At 34.4% G+C, this 20,442-nt stretch overlaps 1 protein-coding gene across 11 annotated transcripts in view; it reads left to right on the plus strand.

Annotated features, from left to right (window-relative positions):
• The window catches only part of LOC150108412 (IQ motif and SEC7 domain-containing protein 1-like), a 627,659-nt gene that overhangs the window by 518,131 nt on the left and 89,086 nt on the right, over nucleotides 1-20,442 (plus strand). For all 11 annotated transcript variants that reach the window (XM_090390759.1, XM_090390766.1, XM_090390762.1 and 8 more), the window contains 2 exons: nucleotides 2,925-3,128; nucleotides 17,705-17,922. In XM_090390759.1, coding sequence (XP_090246885.1) covers nucleotides 2,925-3,128; nucleotides 17,705-17,922 — 422 coding nt within the window. The remainder of the gene's footprint in view (nucleotides 1-2,924; nucleotides 3,129-17,704; nucleotides 17,923-20,442) is intronic.

Raw genomic sequence — 20,442 nt, forward strand, 5'->3', positions numbered from 1 at the left:
CGTAGCCTAATTTGGACAGACCAGTAGATTGGTTAATATCCTTCTTGCAAAACATAAAAACCATATTCACAATCATTGGTATGGCAAGTCCTGGAAGACCATCCATGCTAGAGTCCTTCACACAAGATTAAATGGCAGAAGACACTGTTATGCAGAAGTTTCTATAAGTTTGAGAGACTATTTTTAGGACTAGCTCTAAAGCACTTCCCTAACCCCAAATTATGAATGCATTAATTTTCCAAAGACTTTTAACATTTTTAACATTGTGTTTTAATCAGCTCTAGAGGGTGCCTATCAAGGCACCTGGGGAAAAAAAGAAAAAAAAGTTCTTTTCAGTTACAATTTTATTGTTTCTGCAACAACCTAGTTGAGAACTTTGTGTTTTACAACAGTTGCTATAATTTGTGCTCTGAAGGTCTTGTTTAGAAATTCTGTGAAATATTAGTAACATTATAACTCCACCCGATACCAGCCACTTCCCCTGGAGTATACCAGATCCATTGCAGTTGCAAACTGTCCTATGGCCAAACAAGCAGGACAGCCAATATCAGGATATCCAAACACAAGGACTACATCTGGTTCCACCAATACAGCTACTCAGATCTTTCACATGTAAAGATAAGGATGTCATTTTGCCTCTTTACAAGGCCTTGATAAGATGTCATTTGGACTATTGTGTGCAGATCTGGTCTCTGTTGTGATTCTGATACAGTGGAGAGAGTGTGTAAAGGAGAGTGTTAAAAATGATATCAGGATTGTGGAATACTGATTACGAAGACAGATTGAGAATTTGTAGACTGCAGACACTAGCAAATAGGAGAAAGAGGGGGTGATATGATTGAAACATACAAACTTCTGAAAAGGTCATATAGGATTTCAGTTAATGGAATTTTTCATTTTATGGAGAGTGAGGAAGGAACGAGAGGGCATCCTTGGAAGCTGAGAATGAATTTCACTAAGGAGGGGGGGGGGGGGCTAGATTTTTCTCTCATAGGGCGGAGCATGATTGGAATGGATTGCCATTGGATGTGGTATGTGCAAGCAGTGTGAATGAATGAATTCAAGAATAAGTATGATAGCTGGTGCATGTAGTATGTGGCCTCCCTTGATGACTGCCTGGAAGCCTCTCTTAATAATAATCATAATCTTGAATATCTGTAAGTTGCAATCCTTTGAAAATATTAGCTGAGGAAAGCTGTTTTCCTGAGAATAGAAGTGGGGGGGGGGTTGAAGGAGAAGCTGGCTTGTTTTGGTTTGTTTCAAGTCGAATTATGTATGGGTGTTGACAAGTCATACCTATAAAAAAGCATAAGACAGAAAAAAATCTTATGATTATACCAGACTCCATGTTTGTGTATCTTGTTCATGCAATAGTCAACACTGTTACTAAAACATTATTAAATTACTGAAATCAGACTACACTCACTATCTCTCTCTTCACAAAGATATTCACTGTCTGTCCAGTCTATCAATGTCTGGTTTTAACCAACTTTACTTAAACCTTAACCACTGCTCTTCATTTAGAAATCCAGATTAATGTGGTAATTTGATATCCTTGGTCAATGGTTTAGCCTCTCTCCATTCTTGTGGGACATTTACAATTGTATTATTCACATCTGAACCAAAGAGACCATTAATTCTTTGAACATTGTCCTAAAACAAATATCAGTATTTTATATAATCTTGCTGCCTTATTAACATGCGAATCATGTTGTTATTATATAACTTAATAAGCTTATTAAGTTATTATATATAACTTAATAAGCTTTAACATGGTAAATATCATTTGCATTCTCTAATCTGCAAAGTTTTTTGCTTGTTATTTTGTTTTTCCAACATTCGGATTTTACTTTCCTCACTATTCTTATCATGCTTCCAACTTTAGAATCCTCTGCTATTAATGACTTCAAATGTTCTTTCTACTTAAAGCCATTTGGAAGATAGACCTCCTTTAGGTGAGTCCACAATAAGTCAAACTTCATATTAATGGGCATCACAAATATGCCCATTAATATGAAGTCTAAGGTATTGTTATTATAATCTTCATATCTGTTCTGTTGGGAAAATTGGGTCAATATTAATTGCCAAAACATTGGAAGTCATTATTTAATTAGTTTTAACAAAATTGGTTAATTGATTAGCTTAGGAATTGCAATGTGACTGCCCCACCCCAAACATTTTTCAATAAATAAAGAAGTAGAACATATTACATACTAAACAAAAACTTACCTTGGTTGATGAGTTTTTCATCTGAGATATTCATTTTTTTATTTAAGAGCACATTAAAAGTGAAGAGTGAAAGAGGAAGAAGAGGGAAACAGTAAGCAAGAGAATCAGATTCGTTTTTTTTGATTAACAAAACTGATCAGTTGATTCAGTATGCCTGCTCAAGTATTGTACTTTAAATATAGAAGTAAAAAACATAAGTAAAAAAAAAACTTATCTTGGTTGATAAATTTTTAATTTGAGATATTCATTGTTCTGTTTAAGAGTATATTATATTAAGAGCAAAAGAAAAGGGAAAAGGAGAAAGAAAAATGAGAGAGTAGAATAATTTTTTTGGAGGGATGGGGAGTGATAATCTAGTATGAAAAGTGGTGGAAAGAAAACAGAAATTGAGAAGGAATTTTTTTTTCCTTTAAAGAATTTACTCAGCATCTTAACTTTTAGAAAGAACCTCTAACATGAACGTTATATTACTTAATCAGTTTTGTTATTTTGTGTTAGGAAATTGTAACAATTAAACTTGGCTACAAGTTTATTTTTAATGAAGTTTAACAGTAGTTCCTATAAAGTATTTTTTGCATCTGTAAATCTGATTGCTAAGCAATATTAAGCCTCATCTAAAATTTTTTTAAAGAAATTTAGTACATATGTAGTATTACTATGATTAATAAAAATGTTCATTAAATCATTCTGTTCAGGTCCTTGATGATCAAGTTCATTCTGGTATTGACGATAAACGGTTGAGTAATATCTCAGAAAACAGTGAAGATAGTCTAGATGCTGGAGGCTATTCCACATCACTTCCAGCATCTGATATGATACATTCTCTTTCTGGACACAATTATGCAGATGCAGGAATGAGAACACCACATGATATGTTGTCTGCATCACCAATCTATAAAGTAAGTGTTGATAAGATGAACAAGAGTGTGTGTGTTTTTATTTTATTTATTATTATTATTTATTTTTTATTTTTTTCACTTCATGCTGTTCAAAAAATTTTTTACCAATCTCTGATATTTTTAAAACACAAAGTATGGTATGGTGTCCAAAAGGAAGCAAAGAGTGAAATGTTTAAAAAATAAAAAATTTCCTGGCCTGTTATTTTCAACTTACAAAAGGTTTTGTAATTTACTCAACTGGTGTGTTAGCATTTTACACACACCCACAGAGTAATCTACCATTATCTGACCTTCAAAATAGGTGATCCTTCAATGATTCGAACCTTAGATCAACTGACCCCTGAAATTTACTTTCCTGTGATACATTAGTGCTCCTGTGCAATCAGCTGAATTTAATTACGTTTTTGTTTTTTTCCCTTAACACTAAATATTGCTCTTTGTATATATGTGGAGGTATGCTCAACTGCAAATATAACATTAAATGGATAATATAACAGAAAAAAAAAAGTATAACATTGTTGTTTGCACCTTAAATAAATGCTTCCCTGCAGTGCACAAAGTGTACTTTCAGGTTAACAGTCCTTCAAATTGCTGAATAAAAAATCACTTTCCCAATGAAGTTGAATAAACAGTAGATTATTTTTAAAAAATACACACACACACAGAACTCCTCTGTTTATATTTAAAAAGCTAAATAACACACACCTTCAGTGGCAGACATGGTGACAGATAGCCTGATGGCAAGTGCCCCCCCCCCCCCCCCCCGTAAACATTAGACAATGTTAAAATGTTGATGGCCTTTTAGTAGCTTGAAAATATAATAGAAGTTCCAATATTATTACTGTATGCAAACTAAAATTTATGTTGTATTACTATTTTAATCAAATCATTTTTCAAGGATACTTTATATTTAAGAATGTAATAAATAACTCTGAAAAAAACAATTCTGATTCTGGTTATGTGAGGTCGACGCATACATTATATAGGCTTGGATCTTTAATATTGCAACTGTGCAATGAAGCTTAGCTGGGAATCCCAGCTTGAGATCGTGATGTGTAGCTGGAGTCAATTTTATTTATTTTATTAAATCTCGAACTTTGTATCGAGCTATTGCATACATTGCAAAGAGAGCAAATATTTTTCATTGTGTCGGCCTCAGTTTGAGTGTGTTTCGTCAGCTCTTTACCTCGTGCTTGCTGTGTTTTATAAAAGGTATGTATTTAATTAATATTTTTTTATATACTGTGGCCCTATGCCCTTTAATTTAAATATAATGTATTTTCTTTCATTGTATAAAATTAGCATAGAAATACTAGATAGTAAATATATTTAAGCTGCAGTCTCAAATAATAATATATACGCATAATACAAATTCAATAAATAATGATACCTTTTATTTACTCTACAGTTAAAATTACTGTGATTGTTAAAATTGTTGTTAATAATAGATGCATCTATAAAGCATATTTCCAATGATGTGTTTTTGCGGTGTAATTGGAATGTTCATTTTTCCCAGCATGGATTATTTTTAATTAAGTTTTAATTTCAGGAATATTACCCATACTAGTATAGAAAAGAAAAAGCATAAATCTGGATCACTGAAATGCAAAGAGCAACAAGAAGCAGAAAGGCAGGAATCAGCTAAGCGATGCTGGTCTATTACAGATTCTATAATACCACAATCACCATCCACATCAACATACAGCTCTGCAACAAATAATCAAGAAGCAAGAAACAATATTCATGGTGATGATGCAATGATTTGTGAGTTACAAGAACAGGAAAGAGCTACTTTGAATGTAGAGACAAATACAATAGCATCCTTTACTCACCAACCCAGGCCCAGAACAATGAAGACAGAAGTACTTCTTCTGGCTTCACTGTTCCAGTATCTTTACTACCTGTAGTTGCAACATCTGAACACATAGCTTTAACTAGTTACAGGGAATCAGATATACCTTCAGGCATAAATGACTTGGTTCTGAAGCACATCCTATAAATTAACCTACACAAGAAAATGAAAGATCAACTGCTGGAATCTTCCAACATCCATCACGAGCAAATCTGAAACAGTTTTTTGCTGAACATCCATTTCAACCACTTGATGCTCATTTGTATGAGAGGAAAATCATGAATGACTCAGTCCCAGTCAAATGGCTAACATATAACAAAGAAAATAGGTGCTTATATTGTTCATACTGCTTGACCTTTGAGTCTCCCAACACTTGTAATCCATCACTCTTTGTACATGGCTTTAGTGACTACAGGCGGATTAGCCAGAGCTTGGCTTTACACGAATCGGCAACAACACATGTCAGAAATGTTCAGCAATTTATCAGTATGGTTAATGATGGTGTAGCTGGAGTCAATTTTATTTATTTTATTAAATCTCGAACTTTGTATCGAGCACTTAGATAATTTTTTTGCAACTTCACTAATTAAAAAGAAAGAAGAGGTGTTGAATCAGAGGAGTATTGTCATGAGGATTATAGACATCATAAAGATGTTAGGCAAGCAAGCAATTCTTTTTCGAGGTCACAGAAATGAATCGGCCTTCACTCTGGATAATGAGGTTCTGAATCATGGCAGTTTTTAGCTACAGTGCAGTTGATGGCAAAATATGACCCCGTTATGGCAGCTCACATTTCTGCAGTACAAAGCAAGTCTACACAAAGAATAAATGATTAGAACAACAAGGAAAGGTTCAAAGTAAAGGCCATGGTAGACTTGTTACATACCTGAGTAAAACAACTATTAACGTGTTAATCCAAATTATGGAGAATATGATAAAAGAAAGAATTAGTCGTGAAGTTTCTCAAGCAAAATATTATTCTATTCATGTTGATTCCACACAAGAAAATTCATCTATCAATCAGTTTAGCATTATTATTCAGTATGTGCTTAAATGTGTTATCTGTGAGTGACTACTTTCAGTTGTGCCAAGTAATGATGGTACAGGACAGGGACTTTTTTTTTGATCTATCGACTGAAACATTACAGCATCTTAAAATTGATCCCAAAAAATGTTTATCTAATAATACAGATACAGCTGCAAGCTACCATGGCCAGTATAATGGTTTACAAAGTAAAATTACTGATGTGGCTGATCAGTTCATAAGGGCAATATCAGATTCTTTAAACTGTCTTTTAGCATAATTTACTTCTGTGCAATATTTTTTCTTCCAGTCAATCTTATCCAAGGTGATAACTGTTCATAAAATTTGCTTGTCCATTTTTGTGAAATGGATGTGCATGTTATGCAGATCAATCTTCTGCTGATTTGTTTACAAATTGAAAATTGTACAAGGATGCCAAACTTCACAGACTTGGAAATGATAGAGGAGGCAATCTGTTATTGGACTTGAAAGGTAATGTAAATTGGGTAGCGAGAGATATGAGATTCTTGCTAGAGGTTGTATGAAAGAAGACGCAGAGAGGAAAGATAGCGTGCATGTTGCCTAGGTATGATAGCGAAAAGCTGAGCAGAAGAGCAGTAATATTGAATAACATAATAGCTAGAATGTGTCAGAAGAGAGGATTGGAATATGTGGATGCTTGAAGGGTGTTTGAAGACAGAAAGGAACTGTATGCAAGAGACCGCTTGCATTTGAATGAGGAAAGATGTACGCATCTGGAGAGATTGCTGTTCTGAACGAGTCAGTGTGTCAATGCAGGGAAACTAGAATGCCCAGGGCAGATGGTAGCAGGGGTAGCCTCTTGTGGGAATGGGTACTTGGGAGAAGGGGGACAACATCTGGTAACGCTGAGCACAGTGGAGTCTAGAGGGGATAATGCTGGGTATAGAAACAGTGGCATTTTTATGCTTTATACTAATGCCAGAAGTATCCAGAATAAAGGAGAGGAATTGGTGGCTCTGATAGCATCAGCCTGGCCAAAGATTATTGGGATCACTGAGACGTGGTTGACATAAGAGGATATAACAGGAATAGAAGTAGCAGGGTACAGTATTTTTTGGTAGGATAGGAAGGGAAAGCATGGTGGCAAGTACTGCTTATGATAAGTGACGACTTATGTCCTCTAAGGGTGGAGGCTTTGGAAGGCAGTGGCACTAATGATTTTGAAAGCATATGGTATGAGGTAGAGGTGGGCAAGACAGGATATTTAGTGGGGTGTTGCTACAAACCAAGGAGCACAGAGGGTGGGGACCATGAGATATTTAGACAGTTGAGCTTGGCAAGTGCAAGAAGAATGATTGTTATGGGAGATTTTAACTACAGCAGTATAAATTGGGGGGAGGAAAATGCATGTAGCAATAAAGGAATGGAATTTCTAGAATTCTTGAGGGACAAATGTCTTAGGCAACATGTAATAGGGGGAACAAGAGGTTCAAGAATTTTGGATTTGGTCATAGCATCAGAAGATTTGATAATAACTGAGATGACATCTCTCCCACCAGTTGGAGGGAGTGACTTAAGTCAAAAACTAGTTGTGGTTTTGATTGGAAGATGAATAGACATGCAGGAGTATCAAAGAGACAGGAAGGTATGTGGAATTATAAGCAGCGCTGGCCCGAGCAAATTTGTTAGTGTGGGCAAGATTTTTTTTTTTCCGTCCTTCGGTCGAAATTGTATATGTATGTATATATATAGTGAATAAATAAATAATACTAATAAATAAATAAAATATTTTTGTTTATTATATAATGAGTACATAATTTTAACACAATTTATAAATACTACATAAATCACGTTAAATATGACAAATCTAAATCAAGAATTAACAGTTTTAATTATTTAAAAAAAGAAACCGTTCTTGCCTTAATTTTGGCAAAAGACTTTACTACTTCTTCTAGATCTAATGTCTTGGCTATATCACTTTCAATAGATAAAGTGGCTAAGCCATCCAATCTCTCTTGGGACATTGTGGACCTCAAATAATTTTTTAATAAGTCTTAATTTAGAAAAACTGTGCTCTGCACTTGCAACTGTAGTTGGGATTGTTAAAAGAATTCATAATGATGTGTACACATTAGGAAAAAGACTTATGCAGTTATTTGCACAAATATAATTTAATACTTCTTTGGGAAAATAATTATTTGATATCCTCCGAGACAATATCTTTAATTCATCTAATAAATCTATTGCTGAAATATCTTTTTTTTTTGATCACCATCAGACAGAACTGTCTCTAAGTCAAAACAAGCTTTTTTTACTGTATCATTATCAAATTTTAAGTTACCAGTGTTAAAGAGAAACCCAAAAATTGATTCATATTTATTTAGCTGTTCAAATCTCTCAGTAATTGATGTTGTTGCTGAATCAAGAATTACATTTAAAAAATTAATTTGAAACTGTTGCTCAAAATTAGTAATTGATTCGTCAGGATATTCATAATCGAATTGAGTTTTTACATGTCGAGTTCGCGTGCTGTCGTTAGTTGGAAAATCAGCATTTAACCCAATATTTAGAGCAAAGTTATGGGCTTGGTGCTTAACTTTCAAAAAATTATTTTCGCTTCTGTATGACGTCAAGAATTTTTCGTAACATCTAATGATTTCAAGGCTTCCATAATATTGCAAGATGCATTGACTTCAGTTAGAATGTCATACCAAACAAATGTGCCAAATATAAACTTGAAAGAATTAACTTTTTTTGCTAATGAACTAGCTTCCAATTTTGTTTTAATGCCTTGTTGCCCAGTTAAACTGTCATCTTCTGTGATGAAAATTAAAGCTTCATGTATTTCTTTTACTTAATTTTGTATTGCTTTTACAGCTTCAACGCGACTTTCCCATCTCGTCGTGCATAAAGGTTTTAAAGTAAAATTTTGGATGTGGTTTAGAAGAATTTCCCATCGATGACTTGATGAAGAAAAGAAATTATAGATTGACTGAATAATGTCAAAAAATAAAACCGTATCTACATTGCAGCTTGCTGCATCGCTCAATACCAAGTTCAAGGAATGCATACAACACGGAACAAAAAATGCTCTAGGATTTTTGTTCCTTAAAAGTGCTTGTACCCCCTGCATTCTTTCCCTTCATATTTGACCTGTTGTCATATCCCTGTAATTGCACTATTTGTTGAGAAATATATTACACAGTCTGCAGATAGATGTCTGTGAACCTTATTCAGTGACATAATGAAACTAATTGTTTTTCGTGTTTCTGCAATATAGTTGCTGTTGTGGAGGGCATATTGTTTACTGCAGGGAGCAAGGAGAATTCATGCATAATATAATTTAATATATATATATATATATATATGACTATAAAAGTTTGAGATTCACATCGTATGATACTTTATGGGTTGTTTCCTTCAGTATCTAATAAGTGAGTTCTAAAAGGTTTAGTTTTAGTATGCATGACTATAATTTTTTTATTAATAAAATATAATAAGCACATATTTAACTGTCAATGAGAAATGGCGCCTTTTTTTTTTATTTAGTAAACTAAATGCTATTTTGTAAAATATTGTTGCCGTAATATGGCTGAACGAGTGCCCTTATTAACACAGGAGCTCACAGTGGTAATTTTGCAGCGTACTACGCGGTATATATGAGAGATACATTCATTACTAGTATGTGCTAAAATGCAAAAAATATAAAGAAAAAACACTGCAAATATAATACATGATGGCACACATTAAGTGAATATTGAATCCAACATTATTTCATAGCTGAGTATAGAAACTACAAGAGTTTCGTGCCGAATATATAGAAACTAAAAGTTTTGGCAGATGCAAGCATAAGTAGTGCCTTATGGGCAACTAGTAGTAAAGGTTGAGCCAGCCCCAGACCACTTTCCTTAGTATTTTCCATAAATGTAAAGCACATCTTCTAGAGCAGTGCTTCCCAAACTTATGGATGTAAAGCCCCCCCCCCCCCCTTTGAAAAATTAAAATATTTCATGGCCCCACTATTGGAAAAAAAAATCGTAATACAGACATATATTTATTGTATTTATATTCAATACAGTTTATATTCAAGGTTTTGCGTTTGTAAGCTTTTTTGTGCTTCTTATCAATACCTTTGAAATGAAACATATGAATAAGCATAATATTTACTAATATTCGTTAACTGCCGAAATACGCAGAAAGCAAAATTTGTGAACAAACACCAATGTGTGATTTTTCCATTAAAATATAAAAAAATAACATAAAAGAAATAATAAAAATTAAATGTGTTTCTTTTAAGATTAAAAAAAGAAAAGAACTACTTAGTCTTAAAACATTTAAAATTTGTTTTCATTATTTCATGGATCCCTCAACAAAACTTGCGGCCCACAGCTTGTTCGCTGCTCTAGAGGACATGTATGATAAATAAGCCTTTGGCTCTCTATTTCAGTCATATATGATGGTTTATTTATTTTCAGTTACAATCTAAAAATTATTGAAACAAAGAAATGTAAAGAATAAAAATTTTTGTTACAAAATAACGCAAACATCGATAATGAAAGAAAATAAAACTAAACAAATACATTAAATATTAATTAATCAGAATCTTCATTAGTTGGATTTACATAACTATCATAACAGTCATTGCAAACAATATTGCTATGCTGAAAGCATAATACTTTTTACAATACTTGCAAAAATATTTTGATAAGCGACTCATTTTGGATGCATTGCACATAAAACATCTTTTTCTGTTTGTCGAGGGAGCGGTATCTATGTCGTCATTAGAATTTCCTTCAAATTGTCTCTGAAATCTTAGATGAGTCTTTGACTCCATGAGGTCTTGTTTAATAAATTGATGAAGATTAGAAATCTCTGCATTACGAGATTTCTAATAAATATTCTGTGCCGTATTTTCACATTGTTGTTCAGCATATGAATAATCTGACCATTTATATTTATGAGCTATACTGACATCGAAGCTTGCGGTATCTCTCTCTGATACAATTTACTATCAAATATTACAAACCTTTACAAAAAAAACTTGTTCAACCAAACTGATAGGAAAAAAAAAAAAGTGCGGAATATCACTCGTAACATATGCAAGCAGCTAGTCATGACCTTCAACCTATACAATAAAATATCTATGTCAATTAGCAAGTATCTCTCAGATCTGCCGAGACCTCCACAGGGTCAAATATCACAAATCTTTGCATAACACATGTTAAACCAAACTGACAGCAACAAAAGGGCAAAATAGCACTCGTAATATACTCACGTGCAGCTACTCATGACCTTCAACCTATACAATAGATAGGTTAAAGAATGTTCATGTGAACAATTAGCATGGATCTGATACTCGTTCTATACTACACCCTGTCGATGGTACTGGTCCCAGGGATTATCAAAATAAAAATAATTATTTGGAGCTTATATAATTAGAATAAAATATAATTATCTTTATTAATATGTATATATAAATTTAATATTTTTTCTACCTCCAGTATAATTGTAACATAAACTCTAAGTTTTTCTACCTGCGGCATTCGCCCATTCCGCCCTTCCTCACGCCGGGCCTGATTATAAGGCAGGTGATTATAATAGTCTTAGACGTCAACTTGGGGAAGTTTCATGGAGGGAGGAATTGGAAGGCCGGGATATCATTAGTGCTTGGGAAATTGTGAAGGAATACTTGTTAGCACAAGTATTCCTCTTCCACAAGTGAAGAAGAGGACACAATTTGGAGTAAAGTGGATGACAAACAATAATAAATAGGAACTGCATGTGAAAAAGAGGCTATGGAAGAGATATAAGGAGACAGGTGAAGAGCAGATGCATGAAGAATATAAGACACAGGCCAGGAGAGTGACTAGTATGGCAAGGCAAAACTGGAATATGAGAAGAGATTGGCACTAAGATCCAAAGAAAATCCTAGGGAATTTTTTAACTATGTGGCCAGTAAGAGGAGAAATGATTGTGGAAGAATGACATTGTGGGATAAAAATGGGAATAGAGTGACTGATGCAGAGGACATAGTGGAGTTGTTCAATGAGCACTTTATTGGATATTTCATCCTGGAGATGAAGGTTTTAATACTAGAGGGATAGGGCAGGTTCAAGGTTTAGAGTTCCAAATACTGAGTACTCTGAATGTCAGTAAAGCTGTGGGACTAATCACCACAAGTTTTGAGAGAATGTGCTAAAGAACTGACAGCTCCTTTGACCTGGCTTTCAATGAAAGTCTGGCTATGAAGTGGATAAACGAACTGTGGGAAGGGTACAAAGGCAGATAATAAAGATGGTTTCAGAACTGTGCAATGTTAGTTATGAGGATCAGCTGAGGGAATGTGGACTGTAGAGTTTGGTGGATAGAAGAAGGAGAAGTGATATGATTGAGATTTTAAAACTGTTGAGAGGTGGTTACAGGGTTGACACTGGGGAGTTCTTTCGTGTGGTTAAACAGTGGGAAGGAGTGATGACAAGGGGCCATCCCTGGAAGTTGCGAAAGGAAACTGTGAGCAAGAGGTAAGGAGTGGTTTCTCTGCATGGAGGGTGGTTGAACCATGGAATGCATTGCCTGATAGAGTGGTGAGAGCGAGAATGGTCAATGAGTTTAAGGAGTGGTATGATAGACTTTGTGTTTCCTAGGAGGGACCTCCCACAATGAGTCTTTTGACTCCATGGAGGTCTGAATAATAATAATATATGGTGCTATGCCCCTGTCTTGAATTTGGTGATAACAAACAACAAAATGTTGCATCCTGCAGTTTCTTTTTTCAATTTGCTCCAGAATTTAGCAATATTTGTGAAAACATCATAGACGAGGGCTGTATGAATAGAAGTTGTTGGAAAACATCTAGGACAAGAAAAAATGAAACGATTAAAGCTAATTGGTGAGAGAAGATGATCAGGAAAATCCAATGCAGCAACAACTATATTTGAACATTTTGATGATGATGTGCTCAGTACTTCTGTAAATCTATTGACAAGCTTTCAATGATACAAGATTCGGACAAGTTTGACGAAAAAAACAAAACAAGAATCAAATTTGTACTTCAAAGTCTTTTAAAGTTTGAAACGATATTGACAGCATTTACTTACTTGTGTATATTTGAAACTACAGCCACGTTATCAAGTTTTTTACAGACAAGTGGTTTAGATATGTTTACTGCATGGAGTTTAGTAGATTCAGCTACAACAAAGTTGAAGGAACAGACAAGAACATTTGATAATGTTCACAGCAAGGCATTGAAATTTGTAAATAAATGTAATGACAAGACTTCACAGGTGAATATGGATAAAAATCAAACCTTAAAAATTGACTCTTTGGAAACAGCATTTCCAGTTAAGAGGCAGAGGAAGAAGAAAAGAATGGCAGATGAGCTTATAGATGATGAAGGAAATTCCTCAGATTCTCTAGCTGATTTTCAAGTAAATATGTTTAACCTAGTAATGGTTCGCATTGTCCAGTCACTAGATTCAGTTTTGTACAACACAAAAAGTTGTATAAAGATTTATCCTACTTCTACCCAGCAAAGTTTAAAACTATTGCAGAGAAGGGCCTTGAAGATGAAGCATTGGAAAGTATTATTAAGCTGTCTCCACAAATCAGCAAAGATAAAGTAATATTGGAATTGTTTTCTTTTGAAAGTTTGATGTATTAAAGCTATTGCTTAATGATGGTGAAAATATGGATTCCAGTTGCAACAAGTGTAAAATTTGTAACACTTGCCCATTGTGTGTACTGAAAATTCTGGCATCCAACAGACTTCATGACAAGGCATATGAACTTTTATGAACCGTATGAACTTTATTCACCTTTATGAACTTTATGAAGTCATTTGCACATTATCAGTTACTCAAGTCCAGTGTGAGAGGATATGAAAGCTAAAGATCATAAAGACAAGACTAAGAAATCCACTGTCTGAGGAGAACTTGGAATCATACATGTTGCTATCCATTGAAAAGGAATTGTTAAATGAATTGGATGCAGAAGCAATTATTGACAGATTTGCACAATCATCTAGTGAATTCAAATGATTGCTCTTAATATAGTGGACTGCATGAAATATGCTTTTGACCTACCTGTTAATGTGTAAAATGTTCAGTACAAGCAAAATATTTAAAAATATCCTCCATTTATTTAAAATTTAAAAAAATAATAATTTAAAAATTTAATTATAACAATCTGTATTTACATTTAGTATTACTGCCAGTAATATGTACACATTAATTACTAAAACAAATATACATTTATTTCACAAAAATGTTAATTGTACCTTTTTTCCACTTATGTATTTTTTGAAAATTTTATTTACTTCTTATAAAAGTTAAATGATAGCCTTATAGTTGGGGTGGGGCCCCCTTTGTCTCCTGGCAACCAATATTTTTAGACCCAGTCTGCCACTGCATACCTTATTCCATGTATTTAATCATGTTTTCATTTGTTTAGGAAATATATAAGCTATTCAGTTTATACTCAGTAATGTAAATGTAAATAAGATTAACTTGTCTTATTAAACTCATGAATTACAATTATAGTAAAAAGTGTGTCATTAAGTGTATGCTTTGATTTGAATCAAATGTTTATTTAAAGATCAGAATATAAAAATTATTTATGTACATGCATTGGAAGGTTACAATATTCACTCTCTCATATGCACCTTAAATAATTCCATAAATTGCAATATCTTAATTAACAGATAGCAAGAATAAGTAATAGCTGAGTGAATTGTTGTCAGTTAGTTTGTCGTTATTACTGTCACGTAGAGTCCAAAGACTCATCATGGGAGATCCACACTAGCCATTATTCACACTATTTCTATCATGCTTCTCTGTAAACTTATTCAATCACAACTCTCCCTTGCAGCTCGCTCCTCATTCATCACTCTCAAAAGCAAAACATCTAATCCTCACACCCTACATTCTAATTCTTGCATGGCTAGAATTCATCCTTGTTCTCTTCTTATTTCTCGTGTAATGAAAAATTTATTCTGTATCGATCTCATAAGATTAATGCAAAAACCACTTTAGTAGGTTAATGTTTTTATCATATCCTATCTTTTTTTTTCACATATCAACTGAACTCTGTAACCTACCACTACTTTTTGTTAGAAAGCATTCCATAGACCTGTGACCATCTTTAGTCACTCACTTCTGGTTTCTCTACCATTTCCTCATCTCCCAAGAAACCCAGGAGACCAAACCTGTGTACACAAGATGTGGTCATGTCAGTATCTTATATAGAGGGATAATAACTTTTCTCTACCATTTCCTCATCTCCCAAGAAACCCAGGAGACCAAACCTGTGTACACAAGATGTGGTCATGTCAGTGTCTTATATAGAGGGATAATAACTTTCCTTTCTGTACTTATCAATGTGTTCTTTAACATCCAATCGACCCTATGAGTTATTTTATCCTCTTTTGCAATATGCTCTCTTAGCTTTGATCTGCTATCTACCTTCACTCCAAAATCCCTAACAGTTTCTGTTAATGTAATACATAGCTTGTAATCTTTTCATCTCAGAGTTCATAACCACATTAAACTAGCAATCTTTGACCATACTATCAATCTACGTAATTAACTTTACAGGCTCTCCACATCATCTTTATTAACATTTTCTCTCTCCTTAGTTTTGCATCATCAGCAAACAATTGGATATTCCTCTCTCAGACCATTTCCTATATCCTCTCTCTTTCTCTCTCTCTCTCCAAAACCAGACCATTCTTTGTATCATTAATGACTACAAATTAAACTTGTACCTATTTCCTTATCCAACTCAGCTGTCACTTTATTATAAAAAGTGAGTAAATTATTAAGGCAGATCTACTCCTCAGGACACTGTGCTGTCACCCATAGAGTATCATATTCTTCTCCACCCATTTCTGAATTCTATCTTTAACCAACTTTTTTCAGTGACTTACTAATACCATTAACTACTATTCCTGAGATACTGATCAGTCTGTAATTTACTCCCTCTGTGTTATAGCCTACTTTAATGTAATGGAAAACTGTTTTGTCTTCCTTTCACTCTTTTAGACCTTGCCAGAGCTGACAAGGTCTTAAAGTAAACAGCTTTATAACATGTGGGCCAATATCCCATCCAATCCCACTTTAAATGATATTTTGATATTTTGCAATATCCTAAGCAGTTCCATTATTCTTGCATCAATCCCTTTAACATTAGCAAATATAATATCTTTGTCTTGTTACATCCTCACAATGTGACACAAATATATACATGGGTGCTGAACCTTTTCTCATCTTTCCTTGACTAACGTAAGGTATATCAAAGAAATGCAGTTAAATTTATGCTACTTCTCTATCCAAAGCTTCTTATCATAAAAATATAAAGACTATCCAAGTTCAAAATTGCACTAAAACCAAAATTTCAAATGACATAACTGAAATCTTAAGTTAAAAATCCATGCAGAAACATGCACAAAAATATTATTATTAAGAGAGACCTCCAGGGAGCCAGGGACTTATCAAGGGAGACTACATACTACATGCACCAGCTATCATACTTATTCTTGAATTCATTCACACTGCTTGCACACACACAACATCCAATGGCAATCCACTTCAATCACACACCACCCCATGAGAGAAAAATCTAGTCCTCACACCCTTATGTACATGTAACTACTATGAAATGTGGTCAAGGTCAGCTTTGTTTGAGGGGGGAAAACAGTAGCACCCAGAGAAAATCTAACCTCACAGCCACAATAACTCAGTGACTCAACTATTTCTCAGTTATGGGTGGGCTAAAGATTAGTTAATTCATTTCTATTGCTTTACAGGCCAAACATGACACTTTGCACAGACTTCTGTGAAGAAAGGACATGCTAAAAATATGTTTTCTGGTATTTTTCCACAAAAAAATAAATATCACACAAAATAAACTATTTTTTTTATTTTCTTGACTAGTTTCGTGAAAATTGTTTTCTTTCACTTCATTAGGATAATTACATGAGTAAACTAGAAAACAAGGACTAACAGTTAACTCTAGTGAAAATATTTGAACATGAATAACAATGGAAAGCATGCATTTGCTATTACATTGACTGCACATTCGCAGGTTTCTGTTTGCTAGTGGTAGATATGAGTCATGATGAATTAATGATGGCCAAACTTGATGAAGGATTATACTTTGGTTTTTGATGCACTGATTTCATCTGATTTTTTGAATGCTCTTGAGAAAAAAATGGTAATCATGTGGAGCATTTTTGTTTGCTACCATACTACATGATGTTTTGTTTCAGTTCTATGTGTTGCAGCCCTGATTTGTATCTTCTTCTTTTATTCTCAATGTTTTCGAAATGTTCTGATCAATGTACTTCATAGATTAGTTGGGGTTTACACTATATAGGACATACAGGCAGATCTGGAGAGGTATGCCGATCAAAGTCTACCCTTAAACTACTGACCAATTGTCATCACCTCAGTCCTCTTCAAAATGTTGAAGAGGACTGAGGTGATGACATCTAATTGTAAACCACAATTAGAATTTTCATATATACTTAATAAATTTATTATGCTCTCTAATTTTATATAATATACAACAATTCTTGGAGTTTAAATTGTTATGAATACCATAAACTTGTAGATTTTACAATATTTAGCCTCTTAACTTCTTCCTGCTGCAAAATTTTTCAGTTATAATATTTACCAAGTTACTTGTATTTATATACTTATTGTTATAAATGTTTTTGCTCAGATTTCAGAAGTCCAGAGGAAGAGACAGTACCGAGTAGGTCTAAATCTTTTCAATAAAAAACCAGATCGTGGGGTCCGTTATCTTATACATCGTGGATTTCTTGAAGCTTCACCTCAAGCTGTTGCACGTTTCCTTATATCACGAAAGGGCTTAAGCAAACAAATGGTTGGTGAATATCTAGGAAATTTGCAAAATTCCTTTAACATGGCAGTTTTAGAGTAAGTGATTTTAAGTTTGGATTTTTTCCAAGTTCATGATACAGTAAAAAAAAAAAAAAGCTTTTTGGGCTTTTGTAGATTTTGTACCAATAACAAAACTTTGTCTTATTAAATGAAATTAACTCTCCCAACTGCCAATAAATATGTATCAGTCAACCAAAACATGGATGCCAAGTGTACCATTTAAAATGTCAATGCCTTTCAGACACCATTGAAATAGTATGGATACAAAGCATAAAATGGTTGATATATTTCATTCACCATGACCAGTTGAGTGGTTAATGACATTTCTTCATCTTTAATTAAAACATAGTAACCATCTGTGTTTCTTGATTTAAAAAAATTAACTGACATATCCATCTCATATTAAAAAATAAAAGAAGAAGAAAAGGTTGGTTACATTTCTGTCTCAAGAAAGACCTAATCAAAACTAAGATTATGCATGAAATAGTCAAGCAAAAAAAAAAAAAAGAGCATCATCCTACTCACCAAGTACAAATATGTTTTGTTTTCACTGTCCTTTGTTGCAAATATGTTGTCTGTTCTCACCTGCAGAAATGTTCCAGTCTGTAAATTCCTAACTGATCTTTTAATTAGAGATCACTCTTTCCTACTGAGTGCATCTCCTTAGCTTAATGAGTTTCAACAATGTCCTCTGATTCGAAAGACCTGGGTTTGAATCTCATCTAGGATACAAAGAACGTTTATCAGGACTTTACAATTGAAGGTGAGTTAGCCAGTCTCATATGGAGGTGTCAGGGATTTTATTATTATTGTTATTAACATTTGACCTCCATGGAATCAGAGACTCATCATGGGAGGTATACGCTATTGCACACAATGCTCATCCAACCGTGCTTTAAACTGATTCAATGTGTCTACACCCACAACACACTTAGGCAATGCATTCTACTCACCAACCACTCTCCATGCCAAGAACCTACTCCTCCCTCCTCTGTTCACACCCTCCTTATACAGTTTCCAGCAATGGCCTCTTGTTCTACTCCTCTTTCCCATTCTATGAGAAATCTCTTCCATGTCAACCTGATAACAACCCTTGACTAGTTTATATGCCTCAATCATATCTGGGGCTTTGCAACTTAAATTCTCTCAATCTGTCCTCGTACTCCACATTCCAAAGACCACTGACTACCTTTGTGAATCTTCTCTGGACCCTTTCCAACATATCCTCGTCACCATGAAACCTAGCGACCAAATCTGTGCATAGTAATCCATATGAAGCCTGACCAAGGCCTTATAGAATGGAATCATAACCCTCTCTATTTCTGCATGTCAGGGTCCTCCACATCATTGCCATTATCCAATGTGATGTCTTCACAACTTGTGCAATGTGGCCCCTGAATTTCAGGTCCTTGTCCACCAATCATTCCTAGATCTCTCTTCTCCCTGTTACCAATTTGCATCCCATCATTGCCTACCAAATCTCAAAACCTTACACACTGCAACATTGAACTGACAGTTCCACTTATCTGCCTATTCAAGTGCTCTTGTAAAGCAATAACATCTGCTTGACTCTGCATTGCTCTCCCCAGTTTTGCATCATCTGCAAATAACTGGATATCACTAGTTAAACCCAATCCAATATCATTAACATACAAATTGAATAACAATGGTTCCAATGACCCCTGCAGCACACCACTAGTGATCTTTCTCTTTTGGGATATTGAACCCCCATATACAACTTTCTGTTACCTATCTGACAGCCAGTCACTGATCCAACTCACAAGTCTGTTATCCAATCCCATCCATTTCAGTTATATAAGAGCTTGTTGTGTGGCAGTTTATCAAAAGCCTTTGCAAAGTCTAAGTACACCACTGTATGTGCATTTCCCTTATCCAAGGTATTTGTCACCTTTTTATAGTACATAAGTAAGTTAGTAAAACATGATCTCCCCCCTTAACAATCCCATGCTGATAACTACAGCGAATACTGCTGTTATCAACCCATTTCTGTATCCTACTTCTCACCAATCTCTCCAGTACCTTCACCACAACTCCTGATATATAGGCTTATATTTTGAAGCTACAGCCTTATCACCACCTTTATGCAGTTTTACCCTCCTTCCGCTCCCTTGGAACCTGTGCTGTTTTAAGACTTTTATTAAACAGGCATTCCAATTCCCTGAAACATTCCCTTAAGATGCATGGTGATATGTCATCAAATCCTATTACCTTATTGTCATCAATCTTATTTATTTCCTCAAATACCTCCTGCTCACTCACAATTAAGTCATCCTCTCCTATGTCCTCTACACTTAATTACCTAATTTTCTCATGATTCCACTCTGATCAGGATGAGACACGCGTATAAATTGATCACTGAATACCTCAACGATGTCTTCTACAGCAGTTCTCATTCTACCACTTTTATCCATTAACTTCATCTTACCATGATCATTCTTCCTTCTACTTGCCACATATCTAAAAAATGCGCTACGGTTTTTCTTTGCCTGATTTGCCAATTTCTGCTCATACTCTACCTTTGTTTTTCTTACTAAT

This window comes from Typopeltis vanoorti, chromosome 3, assembly GCF_054136105.1.
Source record: "Typopeltis vanoorti isolate ZY-2024b chromosome 3, IOZ_Tvanoo_1.0, whole genome shotgun sequence".
Taxonomy (NCBI): Eukaryota; Metazoa; Arthropoda; class Arachnida; order Uropygi; family Thelyphonidae; genus Typopeltis; species Typopeltis vanoorti.